The sequence below is a fragment of the Trichomycterus rosablanca genome, chromosome 5 (genome assembly GCF_030014385.1).
Source record: "Trichomycterus rosablanca isolate fTriRos1 chromosome 5, fTriRos1.hap1, whole genome shotgun sequence".
Lineage (NCBI taxonomy): Eukaryota > Metazoa > Chordata > Actinopteri > Siluriformes > Trichomycteridae > Trichomycterus > Trichomycterus rosablanca.
The window spans coordinates 13,073,990-13,098,612 of record NC_085992.1 but is presented as its reverse complement, the minus strand read 5'-3'; the positions used below and the strand labels follow the sequence as shown (position 1 = coordinate 13,098,612).

The window sequence follows — 24,623 nt, the reverse complement described above, 5'->3', positions numbered from 1 at the left end:
AATGGACAGTGTGTGTAGAAACCAGGAGGTGGTTTTAATGTTATGGCTGATCGATGTATATACAGACACTAAGATTATAACAGTAAAAACATACATGGAACAGTCGTCTTCTGCCAAGGCCTTGAAAGAAAAAAAAATTCTCTGGATTGTCAAGTGTAATCACACAATAAGGCTACCATACCAGAAAGTATCCCAGGGTTGAATGAAACCAAGCCTGGTAGCCTGCTAAACTGGCTAAACTGGTCACCCAGGGTGTAATTATGAGGATCTTCAAAAAGTTTCTGCACTTTTATATTTTAGTTGAAAAATATAGGGTGGGAGGAGTAGTAATTGGTCATGTCTAAGAAACTGAGAGAGAGAGCTTATAGTCTGGATTTAGCACCATCTGATTTCCACCGTTTTGGACGCTTAATGAAGCTTTAAGGGGAAGAAGATTTTCATGTGATGATGTAAAAGCAGTGGTGCATCAAGACATTTTTGCTGATGGCATTAAAAAGTTGGTACGATGCTGGAAAAAAAAACATCACAAGGTGACGATGTAGAAAAGTTATGTCATTTGTTTTTAAATTCTTAATAAATAGAGTTAAAAAAAGTGAGGAAACTTTTTGAAGAACCCTTGTACTTATTCACGACACTGTATTTTTGACTGATTTTGTGTATTGTTTGATGTTTATCTCGACACAGATATCTGCCGGCTCGCTCAGGACTTAGGGACCTGCTATAATTTCATGTTGAAGTGGTACTACAATGCGACCACGCAGGAGTGCACCCTCTTCTGGTACGGAGGATGTAAGGGCAACGAGAACAGATTTGATACTCAGGAGGAGTGTGAGGCTCGCTGTCGGAGAGCCCCGTACAAACGCAGGAAGATTAAAAGCGCACGTCGAAAACATTAAACATTAATTGGTAATGCCAAATTGATGTTGTCATTGATGAGTTGATCACAGAACGGTTACATCACTGAAATTACAGGACAAAGCAGGATAGTCGACGTTGTTGTTTTGTTTAATGTTAAAGCTGCAGTACTTATGCTTTCAGGATTTAGCGCCCTCTCTGGTGGAAATATGGAAATATACTACAAATGTATAAGAAAGTGTTACATACTGCCACATTCATAAAGGTGCATATGATCAGTGACTTATTACAAATACCAAAAACAATCTAAATTTTCACTTCATATTGCAAAAGCAAAAACTGACAACTTGATTTTTGAATCAAGAAAAAGTGTTCTTCCCTGTTGTTGATTTGATGTGTATAAAAGTTATAAAAAAATAAAAGAACATCACACACTTGTACAGACTACTTTTTTTTTAAATAATAAACATAATGAAAAACATAATGATTGCACAGGCTCACTGAAACAATAAATGAGTTTGTGAACCTGATTTTCTGCATTAACACACATACCATGGTTTGATTTTCATCTACACCGACCAGGCATAACATTATGACCACTGACAAGTGAAGTGAATAACACTGATGATCTCTTCATCACGGCACCTGTTAGCGGGTGAGATACTATATTAGGCAGCAAGTGAAAAATGTATCCTTAAAGTTGATGTGTCAGAAGCAGGATAAATGGGCAAGCGGATTTGAGCAAGTTTGACAAGGCCTAAATTGTGCGACGAGTTTGAGGTGTTGACTTGGCCTCCAAATTCCCCAGATCCCAATCCAATCGAGCGTTTGTATGATGTGCTGGACAAACAAGTCCGATCCATGGAGGCCCCACCTCGCAACTTACAGGAGTTAAAGGATCTGCTGCTGACATCTTGGTGCCAGATACCACAGCACACATTCAGGGGTCTAGTGGAGTCCATGCCTCAATAGGTCAGGGTTGGCAGCAAAAGGGGCCCAACACAATATTAAGAAGGTGGTCGTAATGTTATGCCTAATTGGTGTACATAAACAACTTAAGAAATAATACAACTGGCAAGCACACTCTTTCCAAACTAATATGTGAGTGTTCGTATTCTAATCTAATCAATCCATCCATCCATTCATCTATCTAGACAGAATGTGTTATGATGTTATGACCTGGACATGGAGATCAGACCACATTGCAAAATTAATTATTACAAAAGTCCAAACCAAAAAAAAAAAAAGAATGAAGCAATTACTGAAAATAAAATGAAAAAAAGAAATTAATACGACCTATGCATTTAGAAATCTGACCATGAGAACGTTGGATGTCCCATTCCAAAACCATGGATAATAATATTACAGCCCCCTTCATCCTTTTGCAGCTATAACAGCCTCCATTCTTCTTTTTTTGGGGGGAGGGGGATTTCTGCCCAGTCACCTGTTAGCACTAGGTAGGGCTAAAACTCTTAAATTCATTAAATGGGACTAAATGTTTACATTCCTTTGGCTGAATTATGTATTTTCACTATTACACAGTATATTCTTAAGTGTTGCCATGGCAGATAAATATTTCCTCTTCCCCTTATAATTAGTACATTAATTAATTTTGTTGTAAAAAAAATGCACAGTGTTTTATACAATCATTATTTATTATTTACTCACTGAATGAATTCCTGTGTTGTTTCCTCATTAAAATTCACACATGCAGAGTGGCAGTTTAACATAATTCTGCATGAACGTTATTATGTACATATTGTAAATATTTCTGCTTCACAGTGTAGAATTAAACAGCTGTATGTGTGCAAATTCACATCCAACACTAAAAATCAAAATTTCTACTGAGTTTCTACTGTACAAACATCACTCAAACAAATGACTGATAGACCAATAATATTCAGTAAAATGTAAAAAAAAAGTCTAACAATATTAATAATGCCATATTTATGTATACTATCTGTCCAAACATATACAGACACCTGACCTTGACATTTAATTGTAACTGAATACAGTTTGGGTTAAGGACCTTGTTCAGGGACCCAACAGGTCAATTTGGAGATAGTGGGACTTCTAATTACTAGTCCAGCATCTCAATCATTGTGCTACCACCTTACATTCTATTGTAAAACATAAGACATTAAAATAAAGTCTCTTTTCTTCCTGTGTGACTATAACAGCCTCCACTCATCTGGAACTTTCAGGCTCCTAGGCTTTAATGAGAAGCTTTGCCTATTTAGTCATTTCATTTTGACTCTGTAAATACACCCAGACTTCAATTTGCAGATCTAATTTTAACAGAAATCTAATTAGGTTTGTCTCATTTTAATTAAAATTTATTCACATTCACGTGTGCAGTAGCCGACTGCACCTTTTCACCTGCACGAGGCGAGTTCATATGCGGATCAGCTTTGCATATGGAGAGCCACACCCTGATCAACGCATTATCCCTCAACTCTGAGCAGACACCATCAGTCAGCCAGCAGAGATCGTAATTGCATCAGTTATGAGGTCCCTATCTGGCACTTCCCCTTCTGTATAAACAACAGCCGGATGGCAGAGCTGAGTTTCAAACTGATGAGTTCAAAATGTCAGCTCTGGTGTGCTAGCGTGTTTTACCAGCCTCGCATTTATACATTTTAATTAAGAACCTTAATGAAGAACTGGTATTCTCACCTGTAATGTAATTTGTGACATAATAATTACATACATAAAATTACGAACAACCTTTAATACAAAAATGATGTAAAAATTGATATATCTAGTATAATGCTTTAGTGAAAACAACATTTTATTGTTTACATTTTAGGTATAAATTAAAACATCAATTTCAATTTTTTTATAATATGTGTTATCAAGGACAATATTGGAAATCTTTTCTTTTTATATATACGTTTGTTTTGATTGATTTGTGTTGAGTTTAAGGTGTCTTTTCTGCAGTCAACTGGCTGACAAATTAATTAAATTAATGTATTTTCTATTTCATTAGGTAGCATGATTTCTGTTAAAATGAGTAAACCAAGAATTGCTAATAATAATTTTTTTCTTTCGGCTGCTCCTGTATATAGTGGTTACCACAGCAGATCTGGTCCACATTCCAGACTTGGCACAGTTTTTATGCCAGATGCCCTTCCTGACGCAATCCTCCTATTTCTATCTGGGCTTGGGGCCGACATTAAGGGCACAAGACAAATGCACCTCCCAATTATTAGACTGTTTCAGTCATAATTCTGCTTGAACATTGGTCATGCCCATGCAGGCGCCTAACCAGCCGATAGCACTTTTGTTTTTTGGAAAGAGACCAGTGTAACCAGTAATTATTCAAGAGTTTAGTGTGACTTTTGCTGAACCTGCTAATAAGAGAGTTTGGACTTTTTAATACATTTTAAATAATTACCAATCACAAAAGCCCAGGATCACTGGAATACTAGATGGCAATAATCACCTGTTAACTCATGCACCTCAAAGTATCACAAGCTTCTCGACAACAAAAATTACAGTAAGGATTCAGTTCAAATCTCACATGTAATTAGAGCTTTCTGGCATAGAAAAGTGAAAATGTAAAGTACATCATATAAAGTGGCAAAGTTCTGCTGTTTTCAAGTGAAGGAGGTCCAGTCCTGGTTTATTGCTAATGTGAAAAAGATTCAGCCCTTGTTGAGAGACGAGGTCCTTTCCTCCCAGAAAGAAAGAAGACGTCCTTGAAAGACACGTCCTTTAGTGCTGACGTCCTCAGCAGTGTTTCATTACCGCCAAGTCTTTAATTATCCATCTTTTCATAATTGCACATTGTCAGAGCTCTTAAATTGATCACATTGTCCTTTAACTGACCAGATATACCTTCACATTTGCTCACTGATGGGTGAGGAGTCTCTAGATATGAAATATTGTAAGGATTTAATGGGTAGACACATCTCAAATCATCCAAATAAAAAAAATTGATGATATACAGTATTTAGTTATTTAGTGCATGTGTAAATTATATTTATTTAAACAAAAACAAAACAATTGTTTCTTTACTAGATGACATTGTTGCTAAGTTTACTTAGCACCGTTGTTACCTATGGAGGGTCACTATCTGTTTCGTAGCAAAAAGTATGAACTATCTTCTATCTTCTAGGTAGAAGATAAATAATAATAAAGAATAATCAAACCCATATTGCACAGCAGCAGTGTTCTCAGTACCCTCATGTACCTGGACATACTGTGTTGCTAATGAAGCTTCCCTGCTGTTCTCTGCATTGAGGATGAAACACTGACAGAGATCTGGCAACCTTTTGGGCAGTTTATGTGTGAATGTCCTTGATTGGTCAAGCTGCTATTTAAATAATACACTTTCTCCATCATTATCATCCTCATCCATCTCTATTTCATCAATAAATGATATTAATAAAAAGGTAAAATCTGCCTCAGATGTCTCAATCTGCGCCTGTGTCTTAATCTGCCTACAATATCCTATACAGTGTACTCGAAATAGCAGCCTCATTGTTGGTCAAAATCTAATAAAATTTATAGTATTTAGAATATTAAGAAAATATTATCTACATTCTACGCCTTAATCCCTTCCATTATTAGTACCTTAGTCATTTTTACATCATTTTCACACTGCACAAATAATGTAAGTACTACATAAAAGTATATAATATGGTTGATCATATTTTATACATTTTGGTGCCCCGTATGAGGATAATACTAGAAATACTGTAGAACTGATAATAACTAAGGAACTAAGGAATAATAGGTGTTCCTTCACCCATGTCTTTGTAAAAACCATCTGTCTATTAACTGATAAGGCATGGAGAAAGGATCATTCTCCAGCACTCAGTGGTTCTCTATTATCAAAATCTAATTTATAAAATTATATAGTATTTAGGATATAATTTGGAACACAACAGGGCTTATCTGCATTATGTGAAGCTTGACAGAGCAACTTTTATACTGATAAATCATTGGAGCAATTGGTGCTCTGCTTGAGTATCAAACTCTTTTTCCTACAGAAAAACAATAGGTATTAAATTTGTTTAACAAATGTATTTAGGCTATTGGACACATGACATTAGACAAAATAATCAGTTTTAACACTGATTATGTAGAAAAATAATGTTGCCCTGATGTGGTGGAGGTTAACAAGCTGATTTGTTTTCTTTTAGATCTTTTAAATCAAATATCAGCTCTACTGTTAGTTTGCTCATACTTCAGTATATTCACTTAGCATTTTTTAAAACAGATTTTAAATGATTTGCAAAAATATTGTTTAGGTTCTATACCTTAATCCCTACTATTATTAGTACCTTAATCAGTTTTACATCATCCTCACACTGCTCAAATAATGTAAGTACTACATAAAATTAAGGTTAATCATATTTCCATACATTTTGGTGCCCCGTGTGAGGATAGTATGAGGAATATTATAGTACTAATAATACTAGAAAATAAGGCATAGAACCTCTTTAATTGGTGTTTAACGTAAATATGTGATTCATTTGATCTACAGTCAATGATGGCAGCTAAAATATTCACAAAAACACTGAAAACATGGCGTTCTCTGAAACTGAGACAAACCAAAACAATGAGAATACAGAGGCTAAATCAAGACAGGCTGGCCTGAGGGGTTTGCATCACTTCAGAGTGCCCTCACTCATGTCTTTGTAAAAACCATCTGTCCGTTTACTGATAAGACATGAAGAAAGGATCATCCTCCAGCCCTCAGTGGTTCCCTGGCTAAGCAAACCAGCTCTTAGCTATCCAGCTTTAGCTCTGGTTTTTATCTCTGAAACCCACTGAGGATTTGTGGTAGTCCTTGTGGTATGTCCAACCCAGCTTGCAGTTCTTCTGACTGGAGCTAGTAGTTTTGATTCCTGGCTCATATGGATGCTTAAGTGGCAGGTCCCAGGTGGGCCAATGTATGCTGTCAGTACATTTAAGTCTTTGTCCTCTGGTGGAGAAATGGGTCCTTTTTAACCTGGGCATCACAATAAATGTGACAGAATCATGCAGTGCCCTGATTGAACATCTTTCATATACAATTAAAACTGAACATTTACACACAGTCTTGCTATGGTTACGAGGTATGTATTTCTACCCTATGCCTATTTATTTCTGAGTTTTACCAGAAACCTAACACAACCTTCACATACTGGCATTTTTTTTTGGGGGGGGGACACACCCTTGAGACACAGAGACACCCTGGTCCATAAAGCTGGGCAGCACCAACACACGATGTTTTCGGAATTTGTAAATGTAATTGTAGAAGCAAAAAAGGTTTAGAACTGATTTTAAAATAAAGCATGAGCTACATTAAGAAAACACACTAATACACAATAATGGTGTGTCATATCGGAAAGGCTGTGAAGACATATAACATGCTGATAAATGCAGTGATTACTGGACATTATAATGGAAGGTAGAAGATTGGAACAAGTGGACTAAAGGCCTCCGCATACTTCCTGCAAAACTAAGTTCGCAAGCGTTGCACGAAGCCGAACGTTCCTGCTCCACAGCTGCAGGCGACGCTGTGACATTTATGATGTTAAGTTTCATGACTACCGAAAAAGGATGGCGGCGTCCAAAATCACATTCTTAAACTGTACGTACTAAAGTAAGCCAGTACAGAAGTAAGCTCTTTCAGTATGCAAGTGTGCTGTGTTTGCATACACAAAAAATGCTGCCCAAGCAGTAGATTATCCAGGTACTTTTCGCATCTTGTTTAATGAATACTACTTATTTGGACACACTACCCGCTCCTGCATACTGTTTAGTATAAAAGTAGCGATTTCGGACACAGGCGTTGTCGTAAAGTGACGTCGTCCGTGGAGTTCGCCCAGCTTTCATGTGCACGACAAGGCGAGCGAAGCCACTGTGCGACATCCGTAGTTGTTTGCTTTCTCCGCAAATACATCACATTGGTCGCCGAAGCCAAGTGAAGAAAGTCAAGTGAAGAATGACAGTTGGCATGGCGGTGATTGTCAAATTGACAGGAATAAAAAAAAAAAAATCAAGTCAATTAGCACCATCACCAATCTACTTTTGATGAATGTCTTAGTCTGGCCAGTAGTCACATATGGACGTGAAGCCTTAAGACTGAAGAGGACATGGATTGCATTATTAGGGGCTAGTCTGCTACAAGCAACACAAGACAGAGGGCACTGGAGAAAGCAAACTGTACTAATGGCATAGTGACATGACATACATTTACTCACTCATTCATCCTCTCTGTGCAATTTACTTGCGATGGGGTCACACCTTGCTCCGTAACAGCCCTCCCGACGGGTGCTCAGGGGTACTGCACTCTGACGAATTCTTGGCTTTATCTTTATTATTGTTTGGTTCATTGTCTTTAATTATATCATACTGACGACAGAAGAGAGCAATCACACCTAGTGTGGGGAAAAAAGTTTCATTAAATAAATACATACATGAAGGTATATGCAATTTAATAAAGATTATCTTTAGGTTAAAAGTAATTAATTGTAGTTTTCTGCAGTATTTTATTTTCATTTTAGTTATATGTAGGGCTGGCTCAATACCACCTTTTTATGTCCGATACTGAAACTGCTCAATGAGTATCTGCCGATACCAATCCGATACCATCATTTCTCCTCTCAAACAACTAAACAGTAATAATACATGTCTCAGTGCACCATGGTTAAACTAGCTATCTAAATAACAATGCTCAGACTCAAACAAATATTCTAAAGGAATAAATACAGAACCTACAACATCACAGTTTTTTACCTTTTACACACAAAACATTTAGCAGCATTTTTTGGCTTGTTTAACAGCACCATACAAACATTTAAAATACGTGACGCATCTCGCTTTATGGCGTGTCGTCCAAAGTGTCTACAATTGGAAGATGTGGATATCAATTAAACACGATGGACTAATTAGAATTGATGCAGAGTTGAGATTTTGCATTACAGTTCTGTCACGTTTTTAGATTATTAAACCCTGCTGGATTTTGAAGAGGACATCTGTGGCTAAACGGGAAATGGTGTAGTTTGTTTTATTTCATAACACTAATGGATTAATCGTTTAGGATGTGAGATATCTCCAAGCCGGGACAAGATAGATTTTCTTTATCTCAGATGAGCGATTTATCATTTATAAAGTGATTTTTATTGTGTTTAAACAGTGTTTTTAGATGTGGCAGTAGTAGATGATTTTTTAAATGCTAAAATTTTAAGTAGATTAGTGTGTTTTAACTTCTGAATGGCTGTTGCAGATGAGTTGTAGTTCAGTGGTACATGTTAATGACGCCATCAAGATGCACCTTGTTACGGCAGTTGCCGAGTGAGCTGGCAATAAACGGCGCTCTGTTGGAACGTATCTTCGTGTGTTATTTGCTTTACACACAAACAATGGCCTTATTACCAGACATAACCAATAATGTCTGTAAATAGACGCCCGGCCGGCTAATTGCACAGCTGGGGATACTAACCCTGGATCCCTGCATTATTGGGCTAGTGTAAATGACCACTGCGCCACCCGAGCGCATTTCTACAGTAGTGATTTTAATTCGGAGGAAAAAACACAGATAATATTGACTCAGAAATGCACTTAAATAACAGAAGCAAATGTAAAATATTTGTATAAAAAAAATAAAATGAGTTTGCTTGTTTTTCTTAATAGATTTTTGCTTTCTGTTAAAATAAAAAAAATTCTAAAGCAAGAAAAATGTATTACTACTACTACTATTACTGTAATCTAATACTAATAATGTAAATAATAATAATAATAATATATTCTTATTATTATTAAGAATATATTCAGTATATTTGTGTCTCTAGCATTTCTGTACTCCCAGAGCTCATGTCTCATGTATGTGCCACACCCCTGTCTCCAGGAGCACATGGTTGGGGAAGCTTTGTTTGTAGTGTTAAGCCGACGCCCCTCATGTTCATTGGACAATAGCTAATGATCCACAATTGAACCTCATTGCAGGGTAAATGCTCAAGGCATTTAAGAAACAAGCTGTGGATCATTCAGTGCAGGTTATAATGCTATAATGTTCATGCTTTTGACTGTTATTTTGTTCTTGACTTGGTTGATTAGTAGTTCATGCTCTTTGCTCCCCTGTCCAGAGTATTCCTGCATTGTGCCCAGTGTTTATTGGGGAAATTACCCACCATGACCAGGATAAAGTGGTTAATGAAAATGTAAAAAGTAAATACAATTATTTAAAGCTTTTTTTGTTGTTGCTTTGACTGAATTAAGGAGCAGATTTTTTAATTTTGTTTTTTAAAATTCACAGAATTTTGTTCTGCATTAATTAAGATAAATGCAACATTTTATTTCTTGAATTGAATCATATTTTATTTCTGATTAGTTTTATTTATGGATTTACTTGTCGTAATACTCCTACATTTTACTCAAAAGATCACGCACAAAAAACAAGCTCACAACTTAAAAACCTGAAACCAGAATCATTCAAAAAGCAGTACAAATAAATGTTGAGCATAATTTTGGTACCCAAGCTATTAAAAAGAAACTATTAAAAAAAACGAGTAGTAATCAGAAAGGTCTCAGTCTGTACCTGCCCACATGACTAGCACCACGACGATGATGATGATCTCTCCCGCTCTGAGCTGTGTAGCCTGTTCCACTTCCTCCATGGTGACCTCATCTACAAACATAAACAACAGTTTACTATTATACGTGTATTATTATATTAACTGTGTATGAAACCCTTTGCTTATGTACATGAACTCTGAGTTTAAATCAAGTTTAAATAAAGTGTGTTAGACTCTTCAAACCAATACTATCAAACCCAAGTGCAGGCCAGCAAAAGATGCTAACAGCCAAAGCTGAGGCCTTGGGCACTAGAGCAAACATTTGAGTTCCAGGACATCAAAAGTGAGACCTTAGCAGAACCTGATTCTTGTAGCCTAGGTCAGCAGTCCCCAACCTTTTTTGCACCATGGACCATTTTCATATAAGATATAATTTCACAGACCTGCAGGGGTGGGAGGATTTAAAATGAAATTATACAATGAGCATAATAAAATACACAAATACCCCTTTTTCACTGATGCGGATCCGGCTCTGTTCTGGTTCGTGAACTTGATTTTGAACCGGTTCTGTGTGTTTCCACTGAAAAAAGAGGTTCCAGACAGCAAACTAGCGTTCTAATCTGGGACCACAGAATACTTGGTTTTTCAGCGCAAACCGTGATGTCACCTGTGGGCGTGTCAGAGTGTAGAGGTTTGAAAAGCTGCAAAACCGTGTTTGCGCTGCACTTTCATTTTTTAAAGTTCACCTGATTAAATTTTGAGCCAGTTTGCCACTGATATTCGCTGATATTTTCAAAGAGATGAACTGTGTGATACGACGTGGTAAAAGTGACCTGGACAGTATGAAAAACGCTCAACATGAAAAATAAAGCTTAACGTGGCTTGTTGTACTAAAACAATGACTGATGAATTTGTGCAGTACAGAGCACTTATAACCAGTAATTTAGTGTTCCTGTGTCGTACTTTTAGTACATTCAGCCACGTTACGCTTTACTTTTTTATTTTTACATTAAGCTTTTAAGACTCTCCCGAGAAGCAGATTCAGAACCCCGAGCTGTATAACCACCATACGTGAAGTAAATAGCTAAACACAGATACATGTGGAGCTTTTGATGGTTATTTCACACAAATGGATGTTCGTGTCATGGAACTTTAATTATGTTTTATCGCTCAAGCCGAGCGCTTTGCGAATCGGTTATTTGCGCCGAGGGTCGCGGTGAGAGCGAAGCACAAAGCGCTTCTCACATCAGTAAACTTTAGAAAACAACAACTGCGACAAACACGTCTACGTCTTCTTATCACTAATAGTTGAGCGATGCTTTTTGCATGAAAACAAACATCTGTAACAAGAGCACAAATGCTCACAGGTAATCTACAAGCTCTGCCGTCATGTTACTACTCTTTACTTTTGTGGTGTAACAGCAACCGTTGATGACGCAGGCTACTGGAATCAGTACATACAAATGCGTCAAGAGAAACAAGCAAATGTTGTTAACAGAGAACCAGTTTTTCACAATAAAACATCTTTCAGAGTGTGATTTTCAATAAAACTAAAGAAAAATTAATAATTTATTCATTCTGTGCGGCCCGGTAATAAATGACCCACTGTCTGTGGCCCTGTGGTTGGGGACCACTGGTCTAGGTTATTAACCGTGAGTTTGTAACACAATGTTTGTGTGTGTGTGTGGGTGTACCTTTACTTTTAGAAACCTGGTTCTCTGCCTCTTTGGGCGTTCTGAAGCGCAGCGTTTCACTAGGTGGACTTGTCCCATGAATACTGATGAACTGCACGTGAACAATGTAATCTGTCTCTGCCTCCAAACCCCACAGTGCACAACTCCGCGTGGTCGTGTTCACTTCCTGTATAAAGCGTAGCATGTCTTTCGCCTGTTCAGAGAGACATAAACACTCCCAAGTAAGGAACTCCACGTACAGGGATGAAGAAAACCAATCGCACATCAAGGTTTAAATTAATATACACTGATCAACCATAACATTAAATCCACCTTCTTGTTTCTACACACACTGTCCATTTTATCAGCTTCACTTACCATATAGAAGCACTTTGTAGTTCTACAATTACTGACTGTAGTCCATCTGTTTCTCTACATACTTTTTTAGCCTGCTTTCACCCTGTTCTTCAATGGTCAGGACCACCACAGAGCAGATATTATTTGGGTGGTGGATCATTCTCAGCACTGCATTGACAATGACATGGTGGTGGTGTGTTAGTGTGTGTTGTGCTGGTATGAGTGGATCAGACACAGCAGCGCTGCTGGAAATTTTAAACACCTCACTGTCACTGATGGACTGAGAATAGTCCAACAACCAAAAATACCCAGCCAACAGCGCCCCGTGGGCAGTGTCCTGTGACCACTGATAAAGGTCTAGAAGATCAAACAGCAGCAATAGATGAGCGATCGTCTCTGACTTTTCATCTACAAGGTGGACCAACCAGGTAGGAGTGTCTAATTGGACAGTGAGTGGACACGGTATTTAAAAACTCCAGCAGCGCTGCTGTGTCTGATCCACTCATACCAGCACAACACACACTAACACACCACCACCATGTCAGTGTCACTGCAGTGCTGAGAATGATCCACCACCCAAATAATACCTACTCTGTGGTGGTTCTGTGGGGGTCCTGACCATTGAAGAACAGGGTGAAAGCAGGCTAACAAAGTACGCAGAGAAACAGATGGACTACATTCAGTAATTGTAGAACTACAAGGTGCTTCTATATGGTAAGTGGAGCTGATAAAATGGACAGTGAGTGTAGAAACAAGGAGGTGGTTTTAATGTTAACAGGTAACAGTGCTTCCCACTGCGCCACTGTAAAACCCGGTGAGCAAACATTGATCCAATTAAAGAGCTTTAACCCTGAGGACCCCATTTGCAGGACAGTTTTTCTTTTGTGGATTTGCATATTGTTTGTGAGCCTCTCTATAGTACATTTACTTTACACACTATAAATGACTTGATTACTTCAGGGACACACTGAGAACTGGAGCTAATTTTATTATCGAATTGAAATATTTCACTCTGATTTTGATTGGGCTTTTACTGTGTCTTCTTGTTACAAGAAGTATAACGGTCTTATAGACTTTTCACTAAGTGATTTAATGCCAGGCCAGCCTCTCTTTCCGGCTCAGTCCGCATACCTGCTGGGTGATGGCAAATCCAATAACTGGCTCGGAGCTGGGGATGTCCCATATCACTGTAGCAGAGTTGGCCTTCAGATCCCTGATCGATACGTTCACTGGAGCAGCTAAACTGTCTGAGAGAGGACAAGAATGAACAAGAGTTACTCACTATAGAAGCAAAAGTATGTGGACACCCCTTGTATGCAGAGTTCCAAGAAGATTAAAGCTTTGGTGAGTTTCGTGTGGAGCCCTGAAACATTGATTGTGAGCCAGGTGTTCTGGTTTAATCTTAGTTTCTGACCACACACAAGCTCTTTTGACTAAATAGGCAGAATGTGCCTCAGACACAGTCCACAATGTTCTAAAAGTTAAGCCTGTTAGGGCCAACTTCATTCAATGGGATGTTCAACAAGCTCATGGTCAGGTGTCCACATACTTTTGGTCATATAATGTAAATGAAGCCAGTTTGATTGCACCCAAAGTACATGGAACAGCGGTATACTGCCATGGTCAGAAAGAAAGCCCAAAAAACACTATATGTGTATGGCCACTCGCATGAATCAACGTGGTGGAGCTTAAGCACATGGTTTTATGTTTTAGGCCATACTTCTAAACTTCATACATACTGCACCCAAAAGTACATGGAACAGTGGTATATTGCCAAGATCAGAAAGAAAGCCGAAACAATCATTTTATGCTAAGATAATTTTTTGAACTGTCAGATATACAAACCCGATTACACCACATGACAAGATCATGCTGGTTCCTCCTCTACAACATCAGGAAGATTCGGCCATTTCTTTTCATAGAGGCCACTCAGATTCTTGTCCAGTCACTTGTAATCTCCTGGCAGGTGCTCCTATGTCCACTATCAAACCCTTGCAGCTTATTAAAATTGCAGCTGTCCACCTGGTTTTTATCCAACCTAAACACTGCCACATCACCCCACTGCTGCGTTCTCTTCACTGGCTTCCTGTAGCTGCATGCATTCAATTTAAAGCACTAATGCGCGCCTACTGTTACGTGGGGGGAGAAAACAGGACCCAGGATGCAGAGAATAGTAACAGAAAATTGTATTAATAAAAGTAAACAAATAATAACCAGGGATATAACATTTAACAAAGGAAAAAACTAAATCGAGTCGCGAATCCCCATCGCAGCTTGCGAGGCCGTCGCGACCGGTGCTGCAGGGATGGAGCTTCTCCATGATGGAAACGAGAGAAAAACTCAGCGCAGCTCGGGGATCAGATGGCTCTGTCACCAGCCACGTTTCACAACACAGCTGGTGATAGAGCCGATCTATAGGAAACGAGAGAAAAATCCGAACTCGCCTCAGCGCAGTCCGGGAAAACCGGTGGCTCTGTCTCCAGCCGCACCTAGCTGTCACCAGGCAGAAGCACACCTATAGGAAACAAGAGAAAACCCGAACTCGCCTCAGCGTAGTCCGAGGGAATTGGTGGCTCTGGCACCAGCCGCACCTTGCTGTCACCGGGCAGACGCACACCTATAGGAAACAAGAGAAAAACCCGAACTCGCCTCAGCGTAGTCCGGGGAAATTGGTGGCTCTGGCACCAGCCGCACCTTGCTGTCACCGGGCAGACGCACACCTATAGGAAACAAGAGAAAAACCTGAACTCGCCTCAGCGTAGTCTGGGGAAATCGGTGGCTCTGGCCCCAGCCGCACCTTGCTGTCACCGGGCAGACGCACACCTATAGGAAACAAGAGAAAAACCCGAACTCGCCTCAGCGTAGTCCGGGGAAATCGGTGGCTCTGGCCCCAGCCGCACCTTGCTGTCACCGGGCAGACGCACACCTATTTAACACAAAAAGGCCCCCGAAATCCCCGTAGCGCAGTTCGGGGGAACAGAAGGCTTTGTCGTCAGCCGCAGCTGGAAAGAAGCCAATCTGTTTTAGCGCAAGGAACACGCCGAACTCGCCGTCGCGACGTTCGGGAATACACCGAACTCGCCGTCGCGAAGTTCGGGAATTGAGTGGCTATATCGTCAGCCGCAGCTGGAAAGATGCCAACCCATACACGCCGAACTCGCCGTCGCGATGTTCGGGAATACACCGAACTCGCCGTCGCGAAGTTCGGGAATCGGGCGGCTATATCATCAGCCGCAGCTGGAAAGAAGCCAACCCGTTTAATGCAAGGAACACGCCGAACTCGCTGTCGCGACGTTCGGGAACGCACCGAACTCGCCGTCGCGCAGTTCGGGGAATCAGATGGCCATGTCACCGATCGCGCCTCAGCACGACCGGGAAGGAGCACACCTGTTAGCACAAGGGACACCCCGAAATCGCCGTCGCGCAGTTCGGGGAGCCCGATGGCTAAGTCACCAGCCACACCTTGCTGTGGCTGGGACTAAAAACAAAAAACGCCGACTTTAACTAAAAGAAACCAAACGAAACAGGGGCTAAAGGCATGACAACCTGTGGCTGCATGGTGCCTGCTTAAATAAGCAGGCACAGCTGCAGGTTGTCAGCCTTAATTAGGAGGCCTCTAATTTAAGGCCTTTGTTCCAGAAGATCTGTAATTCCTGCGACGCCGGGAACCAAGGTAGGTTAACCCCAACGCCGCAGGAAACCTTACACCTACAAAGCCAAAAATGGACCAGCCCCAAGCTACCATCAAGGTCCAATCAAACCCCGCTCTGTACCAGGCAACCTCCAAGCCACTAGTCTCGCTCGACTTGATCCTCCACCCAGGACTCGATGAAGACAAGCATCAAGGCTCTTCTCTGTACTTGCACCCAAGTACTGCAGTCTATGCATCGCCAATGGTCTTAGGCACTGCATTGTTAAAATGTACCCTCTTCTCTAAACTCTGCACTTTAAAGTTGGTCTAAGGTTTTTGTTGATCACATGGATGAAGGAAAAGCAGAAACCCAATTATCAACTGACATTTTTCTTGAAAGACCCCTGTTCCCTTTCTTTTTAAGCATTATTAATATTCATAACCCAAAACTGCTGGTATACTGTTCAAGCATCTGTGGGACTCAACATCCAGAAGGTGTCGAGGTTTGTATTCACCATTAACTTCAAAAGATCTGAAGAACATGAATGTGTCTGGAAGACTGAAGAAAGGGTAGAGATCCGGTTTGTGAGGAACTCTGCTGAATCTTGTTGAATTATGGATGACAGTTTACAACTGGGTCAAGAGACTCGACTATTGCTTTGTGTGTGTGTGTGTGTGTGTGTGTGTGTGTGTGTGTGTCTTAGCATGAGCATGCTGGGCATCTAATTCCAGAACCACAGGAATTATTATGCTGCTATAACAGCCTCCACTATGCAGAAATGTCTTTCCACAAGATTTAGGATTGGTCCTTCGGACATTTGTGCCTATTCAGTCAACACAGCATTTGTGAGGTCAAGATGAGAAGAACAGACTTGCAACTGATGTTCCAATTCATTGCAAACCTATTAAAGGGGTTAAGCTCAGGGCTTTCTCTACACCAAAGTTCAAACAATGTCTTTATGAATCTAAATGCACAGCAGCATAGTCATGCTGGAACAGGAAAGGGTCTTCCCCAAACCGTTGCTACAAAATTGGAATTTTATTTTTTTATAGATTCCATACACCTTTTAACAATGAATGTGGATGAAATATAGTGTAAATATACTGACCATATTGTGTAATTGTCATTCAAAAAATTGCAATGTGTAACAAGGCCCTGCTGTAGGAGTTTGGCAGTGAAGCACATTAAGAGTTGTGTCCTATTGCATTGCCATTTTGGCCGGCAGAGGGGGCATGGAGGCGCAGATGATTGATGTGTCCATTTACACTAATTGACAATCACCTGCTGTTTATGTTGTTAATTAAGTGTGTTAATTTGCTCTAAGTGGATATTTGTATATATATATGTTTATATATCGTTATGATCCTGGGCTTGCTCTGGTCTGGTTTTCCTTGTTTCTTTCTTAGAACTCTCTTAATTTCACTGCATTTTGGACCTTATGAAGGTACCCACCCTGGGAGAGCAAATTGCTCCAGAGGCGGCATGACATCCCTTTTCTAGAGAGGACCCTGCATGGGCTGCACTACTTGGTGTCACGTGGGAGAAAGGAGGACTCAAACGCAGAGATAACAAAAAATAAAGGTCTTTATTTTTTATTTAATAAACAGAAAAATAACAGAAAACAAAAACCAAACTAAAAACCGATCGGAACCTCCGACGGAAGCTGCCGGTGCAACCGACAGAAAAAGACAAAAAGGAAAACTAAAAGAGAGGCGGACACGAACCCCGGTCTTTTGGGTGAGAACCGGGGACTTTAACACCGCGCCAACCAGGCACGGAGTGAAGTTACGCGTGGGCGCTGAAGGCGCTACTGAAAGCAGCAGCGGAAGCTACAAGCTCCGCTGAGCGTTGACCCCAGCACAGCGGTAGGCTGGCAGGGAAGTGATGCGGAGTGCAACGGGCTTACGGTCGCGGTGACAGAGGCACTCCGATCTGAAAAGGGAAAAAGAGACAAGCACAGTTAGCTCAACTTGCGGATTCAAACCGGGGTTGGTGGCAGACCGGCCAAGCGCTTAACAAAGTCGCCACCCAGCGGTTACTGAACCCAAATACAATATTCAATAAGAGTTTCTGCAGCGGGGTAGCACCAGCGCCACACAGTGGTCCGGTACGCACCCGCTAAAGCTAATGGCTAAGCGGACAACAAAAGGCAGTTCGAGGACTGCGCGGCGTCGCACCACCCTATTTCTAGGAAGAAGAAAGAAAACCTCAATACCTCAAACCTTGCGGTTTTTACATGCCCGAATGGCCTTGTGCCACCAGGGCTACCACCTAAGGCTATGAAACGGCGTGGGCGAGCTACCACAGGAAACAAGAAACAAACAAAAGGTGCGACACCCGCCGCTGTGTGGTGCTGGCTTAAATAATCATCCCCACAGCTGCGGGTGATCAGCCCTAATTGGTGACCCACTACTTATGGCCTTGTTTTCTGAGCTCTGTAAGACCTGTTTCGCTGGGAACCCGGGGCACGTTCACCAGCTACTACAGGCTTCGTTATACTTGGAGGGGTCTTTCTTTTTTTCTGAAAGCTGGGTTGATGCAGTTGACCGGAGCAGCCTGTCATATTATGACAACCAGTTCTCAGTTCTGTGCTATCCATGTTCTATCCACTTTATCCATTGCAGGCTGCAGATGTCTTTTTATCCGTTACTGTGTTTCCGTTATTTTTGACCACCTTATTTATTTGTGATTCTCCTGTTTTTGCTAATGTTTTTTAAGCCACAGTATTGTTCTACCTTGTTCAAGCATTTGCACTTGGGTTCTTTTTCATTCCTGCAGGTTCAGGGCTTCCCCTTGAGCTTCAGTAGCAAAGCGTGAACCGCCCCATTTCATTAACATTGTTTACACCTGCTGAAATATTTATGTAGTAATAATAAATAAATACATAAATAGAGATGTCATGTACACATCAGTGCTATGAAAAAGTAATTGCCCCTAGAGATGTCATGTACACATCAGTGCTATGAAAAAGTAATTGCCCCCTTTGTGGTTGCTGTTTATAACATATTTGTTACAATGATTTTAGATTAATGGACTATTGATTGAAGGGTCGATGGTTACATATCAAGCCCCACTACTGCCAAGCTGTCACGGTTAGGCCTCTGAGCAAGGCTCTTAGCCCTCAATTGCTTGCTCTGTCATTGGCTACAAATGTAAGCTGCTTTGGATAGAAACATTTGCATCTAAAATGCAATAAATGCAAATGTAATCATTTTGTAGAACAATGGTCGCACCCTAATCTGGATGAAATTGTTAATGAAAATGAATGAATGAAAGGTGCAAGTTTGCTGGGAGAATAAACATTGTGATATGCATTATTAATATGAACTGCATGTTTTATTTGCTGTTATTGTTTGTTATTAATATTTCTTGTAGTCATGTATTTACCCTCAAGCTCTAAAATATTCATGTATGCAGATGCTCAAACATCTGCACACACATTCACACTCTGCAATTTACATTTGTGATGGAAATTAACCAACATTTTAAATTAAGTATTATTAAATGGACCATCATGCCCACCATAAAACAGTTTACGGTTTTACATCGGCCAGTGGTCAATTCCTACAGAGCTTCAGAACATGGCTACTCTCTGAGTGTCAGCACTTCAGCCAGACAACATGAGTCACTACTGCAGTGGCAAAGAGGTAAATCCATGCCTGTTTGTGTCTGTTCAATGCCCAGCCAGGCTAGTGGCAACAATGATCTGTGCAGAGTCACAGGTCAATACTGGAAAGTGAATGGTTGAGACACAGAGCCGAGGTGGCTTGTTTATATTCCTCCAGCTAGTCACATTATAGTTTATAATGTCTATAATATACTCACTCACTCACTCACTTTCTTGTGCTGGAGCCTATCCCGGCTCTTCAATGGGTGCAAGGCACACAGTAACACCCTGGACGGGGTTCCAGTCCATCGCAGGGCAGACACACACACACATTCACATATAGGGCAATTCAGTGTCTCCCCCATGACTGCATGTTGTTTGGACCGTGGGAGGAAACCGGAGCTCCCGGAGGAAACCCACACAGACACGGGGAGAACATGCAAACTTCACACAGAAAGGACCCGGACTGTCCTGCCTGGGGATCGAACCCAGGACCTTCTTGTTGTGAGGCGACAGTGCTACCCACTGAGCCAACGTGCCACATCTTTCTTAACCACTTATCCGATCAGGGTCGCGGGGGTGTGCTGGAGCCTATCCCAGCTTTTTCAATGGGCGTAAGGCACACAGTAACACCCTGGATGGGGCGCCAGTCCATCACGGGGCAGACACACATACACACACACCCAAACACATACACACACCCATACACCTATAGGGCAATTCAGTGTCTCCAATTAATCTGACTGCATGTTTTTGGACTGTGGGAGGAAACCGGAGCTCCCGGAGGAAACCCACGCAGACACGGGGAGAACATGCAAACTACGCACAGAAAGAACCCAGACCGCCCCACCTGGGGATCGAACCCAGGACATTCTTGCTGTGAGGCGACAGTGCTATCCACCTAGCTACCGTGCTGCCCCTGTCTATAATATAATGTTTATTATATTAAAAAATGAATTCATAGAAGTTTTAAGCTTTTTTCCCAGGGTTTTATTATGTAGTTTTAGGGGATACTCATGATGTGTAATTAGAAAGCCTTTAGAGTGTCAAAATTAATAAAATTAAGTGTTTTTGAGCTCAGGGGTATGTAATAACACTTCAATTTCTGATTAATGGGATTCGCACCCATGTTTAATTTACAACCACTCATGCTAATGTGTTGGGTGCATTTAGTATGATTACATCTGTCCTGATTCAGACTGCTTGTGTTCTATGGTTGACTGTAAACGTGCATCGTTAATATTCCACTTAAACACTCGTCTTTATATTACTGAATGTTTTAAGGTCAAATGGAAGATGATGTCATGTTTAGGACAATTCTGAGTCCACTTGCTCTCTCATGCTTTCTGCTACCAGGGTAGTGGTAGATCAGCGGTTAAGGTACTGGACTAGTAATCAGAAGGTTGCCGGTCAAAGCCCCACCACCACCAAGACCCTTAATTGTTTGTATTTAGTATTAAGTCATAATTGTAAGTTGCTTTGGATGACAGTGTATACTAAATGTAGCTAATGTAAATGTGTCTGACCTTGTGGCCATGTGTGTTCAACCCTTAAACATGCACATACACGTTCACAGTTATTAATTCTCAATAAATTAATTAATTAATTCTTATTAATTTTAATGAGTTAAATGAGTCAAAAGTATACATACAGCAACCTAGATTTTTGTTTTCATTTGGTGGTGCTGAATGTTCTTTAATGTTGTTAAGCATTGTGGCATTGATTATCAGTTCCTCACTAGTAACTGTGATTGACTACAGCTGATTACTTCACAGTGTCTATTTAAATAGGACTAGCTCAACCGTACCCAATAACATGTACATGCTGTAGGGCAGACTGCCAGGTTGCCATTGTTGGGCCCTTGAGCAAGGCCCTTAATTAAGCCTCAATTGCTTAGATGATATAATGTCACAGTACTGTAAGTCATTTTGGATAAAGGCATCTGCTAAATGCCAAAAATGTAAATGTACATGGAACAGCAGTCTTAGACAATGTCAACAAGAAAACCCTGGAAATCCAAAAAGCACAAAAAACATCACTGTCTACTGTCAAGCAAGCTTCATATAACCTTCAGCAAAAAAACTAGACAGGCAAGAAAGTTTGGGTTTTCCTGCCTGCAATAAGACAATACAACTTAGTCAGTTATCAAATTAAATTCCATTTCCTTGTGTATTTTATTATGTCTTGATCCAATGTCTATCAAATTCAGATGATATATACATGCCCCAACAGGTACCTCAATTCATTTAAAATTCTGTCCAGGCTGTTAAGCAGTAAAGTGGGCCCAAACCATAGTGCTACCTCCACCATGCTACACATTTAAGACAAGGTTTTTGGTGTGCAGTTTTTGGTGTGCAGTTAGTAAATAGGAGGAATTTACAACTCAACATATTACACGTTCACATACTAGATATGAGGTAAAACTGTATCATTTGTTTTGGATGCTATGCTTTGTTTTGTTGTATTTTTTATTTTCTCTATTACTATACTCACACTCACTTTCTTAACCGCTTATCCAATCAGGGTCTGCTGGAGCCTATCCCGGCTCTTCAATGGGCGCAAGGCACACCGTGACACCCTGGGCGGGGCGCCAGTCCATCCCAGGGGAGACACACACCCTTACACACACCCATCTTCCTATAGGGCAATTCAGTGTCTCCAATTAACCTGACTGCGCAGACACAGGGAGAACATGCAAACTCCACACAGAAAGGACCCGGACCACCCCGCCTGGGGATTGAACCCAGGACCTTCTTGCTGTGAGGCGACAGTGCTAGCCACCGTGTCGCCCTCTATTACTTTATTTCAACATATTTGTTAAGACTAATCATTACATAAAAAACTGTGTATGCAAAACTATCTACTATTTATCTATCTACTATCTACTGTATCTAGTTACTATCTATCTATCTATCTATCTATCTATCTATCTATCTATCTATCTGTCTGTCTATCTACATATATAGAAATTGAAACAAATAATAAACAAAAAAGCATTTTCATGCTTAAAATATACAATTATTTAACCGAATTATATACATCTTAGATTTACTTAGTCTCGGCCAGGACTTCAAGCAAGTAAAATTAGAAATAGGCTAAACTGTTTCCCATCCTTTTAATGATCCAGCACACATGCAGAATTCAGATCATCCATTCTTATGAAGCCTGTTGCAATGTTCTGTCAGATCAGATACAGTTGGTCACTTACCAGCCTGAACCTGTGATACAGACAAAAAGCTCAGCAGCACCACTTGTACCAAACATGCCGCCATCCTTCAAGCCACGGCGCATCGGGTAATCTTGACAATCTCATTTATTCTCTCATCTCTTCTCATCTGTTCTCTCATGGGTTCATTCCCACAAGCCGTTCTATCCGTTCTGCCATCAGGCTTTCTCCTTGTTGCTGAGAAACGACGCTGTGTGATTTCAGCACCGTGGTCAGTACAGTCCTCACTGATGCATCAGTAAACGGATAACAGAAAAGCTACTGAAGGAACAATAAATACCAACACTGGGTACGAGATTGAGCATGGGTAGAGCGGTCGGTTCTCAGTGCCTGCGTCAGTGTGGCAGCGAGAGTGGAATTCAAATAAAGTCCCTGTGTGTGTGTGTGTGTGTGTGTGTGTGTGTGTGTCTGTCTGTTGGGGGGGGGGGGGGGTTAACACTCTCTCTTTCTCTCTCTTCTTGCTTTACTCAATTCAATTCACAATCTCTTTGTTTTCACAATAGTATGAACTACAGTATTTAAATCATATTAATACAATTGTATTCATTAATATAAATCAGCAAATTCAGATTAGTGGTGGATAATATGGCAAAAATATTACAATCTACAGTCTTTTACACTCTACAGTAGTGTGATTTTACCAAAGTGTAGGTTGTACAACAGTTGTAAAGGATTAAACAAGATTTCCCCAAGGTCAATGTGATTCACTATAATGATCTCAAGAACATAGACCTCAGTGAGTTAATACAGAGGAACAAAGACTTGAGTGGCTTCACAAAAGATAACAACAAGACCATAAAACTGAACTATAGTACACTGACCACAAAGACATCATAATATTGTAGACACTAGATCTAAAAGAAATAGTTATAGTGTACTGTAGATTGCCGACAACAAAGAGACTATACAGTACACGGTACTGTGGAAGGTTCTCCTCACCACCATCTTTACATTGTAGAATGGAATTGAAATTGTACACACAACATCATAAATAAGTTACATTTACTGCATCGAGCAGGCGCTGTTATCCAGAGTGAGTCCTCAACAACAATGAGATCACAGTACATTACAATGCACAGACTTGGTAAGTGGGATAAGACTCAGAGTACCAACCACGCAGTGAGATCATTGGCTGATAGAACATACGCCTTAATGAGATTTATACACTGTAGGTGACGTCAGGTAAATTACAATACAGGTCAATACAAACCTTCATTTAGATCCAGATAATCTCTTTACTAACCTTTCTAGATATTTATCAACACATTTTTCTTACAGCTTCAAAACTCCTTTAGATTACGCTTACTTGACTTTGACTGTACGGTCCAAGATAAGGGAAATTTAGACTGTACAGTTCAAGTCAAGCCTGGTCTTTCAGTTAGGAGTAACCAAGGGAACAACATCCTTTAAAATGTTTAAATGTTGTTTTTTACTCCCGTTTCTATGTTTAATCTTATGTTTTGTATTTAATCATCTCAAGTCATTTACCAAATATCTGATAACTGAGGCAAGATTAAGACAGGGCAAGCTGGCACCAATACTTTGCAGGATCTCAGCCACCGACACTCCCCCTCAGACACTGCCAGTCATGACAGCCCAGCCAGTCGACTAGTTGATTTGAACCTGGATCTTAGGAGAGGTGAGCTAGCGTAATAGATCTCTGCACCATGTGTACATTTTTACTGTTGCATTTAGAATTAAATTAGCAACGAAGTGATTATTATACTGTCCACCAGGGGCGTAGCACCAAATTCTGGGCCC

At 40.5% G+C, this 24,623-nt stretch overlaps 2 protein-coding genes across 2 annotated transcripts in view; one reads left to right on the top strand and one right to left on the bottom strand.

Annotated features, from left to right (window-relative positions):
- Window positions 1-1,245, top strand: part of LOC134314732 (collagen alpha-4(VI) chain) — a 55,641-nt gene extending 54,396 nt beyond the window's left edge. The window contains exon 41 of the mRNA XM_062995427.1: window positions 685-1,245. Coding sequence (XP_062851497.1) covers window positions 685-896 — 212 coding nt within the window. The 3' untranslated portion in view covers window positions 897-1,245. The remainder of the gene's footprint in view (window positions 1-684) is intronic.
- A 5,313-nt stretch (window positions 1,246-6,558) lies between these two features.
- On the bottom strand, window positions 6,559-22,908 carry fndc5a (fibronectin type III domain containing 5a). Its single transcript, XM_062994928.1, has 6 exons — window positions 22,845-22,908; window positions 13,529-13,644; window positions 12,068-12,254; window positions 10,391-10,480; window positions 8,055-8,231; window positions 6,559-6,817 (listed from the first exon to the last, which is right to left on the bottom strand). The coding sequence occupies exons 1-5, from the start codon at window positions 22,906-22,908 to the stop codon at window positions 8,092-8,094; spliced, it is 597 nt and encodes a 198-aa protein (XP_062850998.1). The 3' UTR covers window positions 6,559-6,817; window positions 8,055-8,091.
- Between the last annotated feature and the right edge of the window lie 1,715 nt (window positions 22,909-24,623).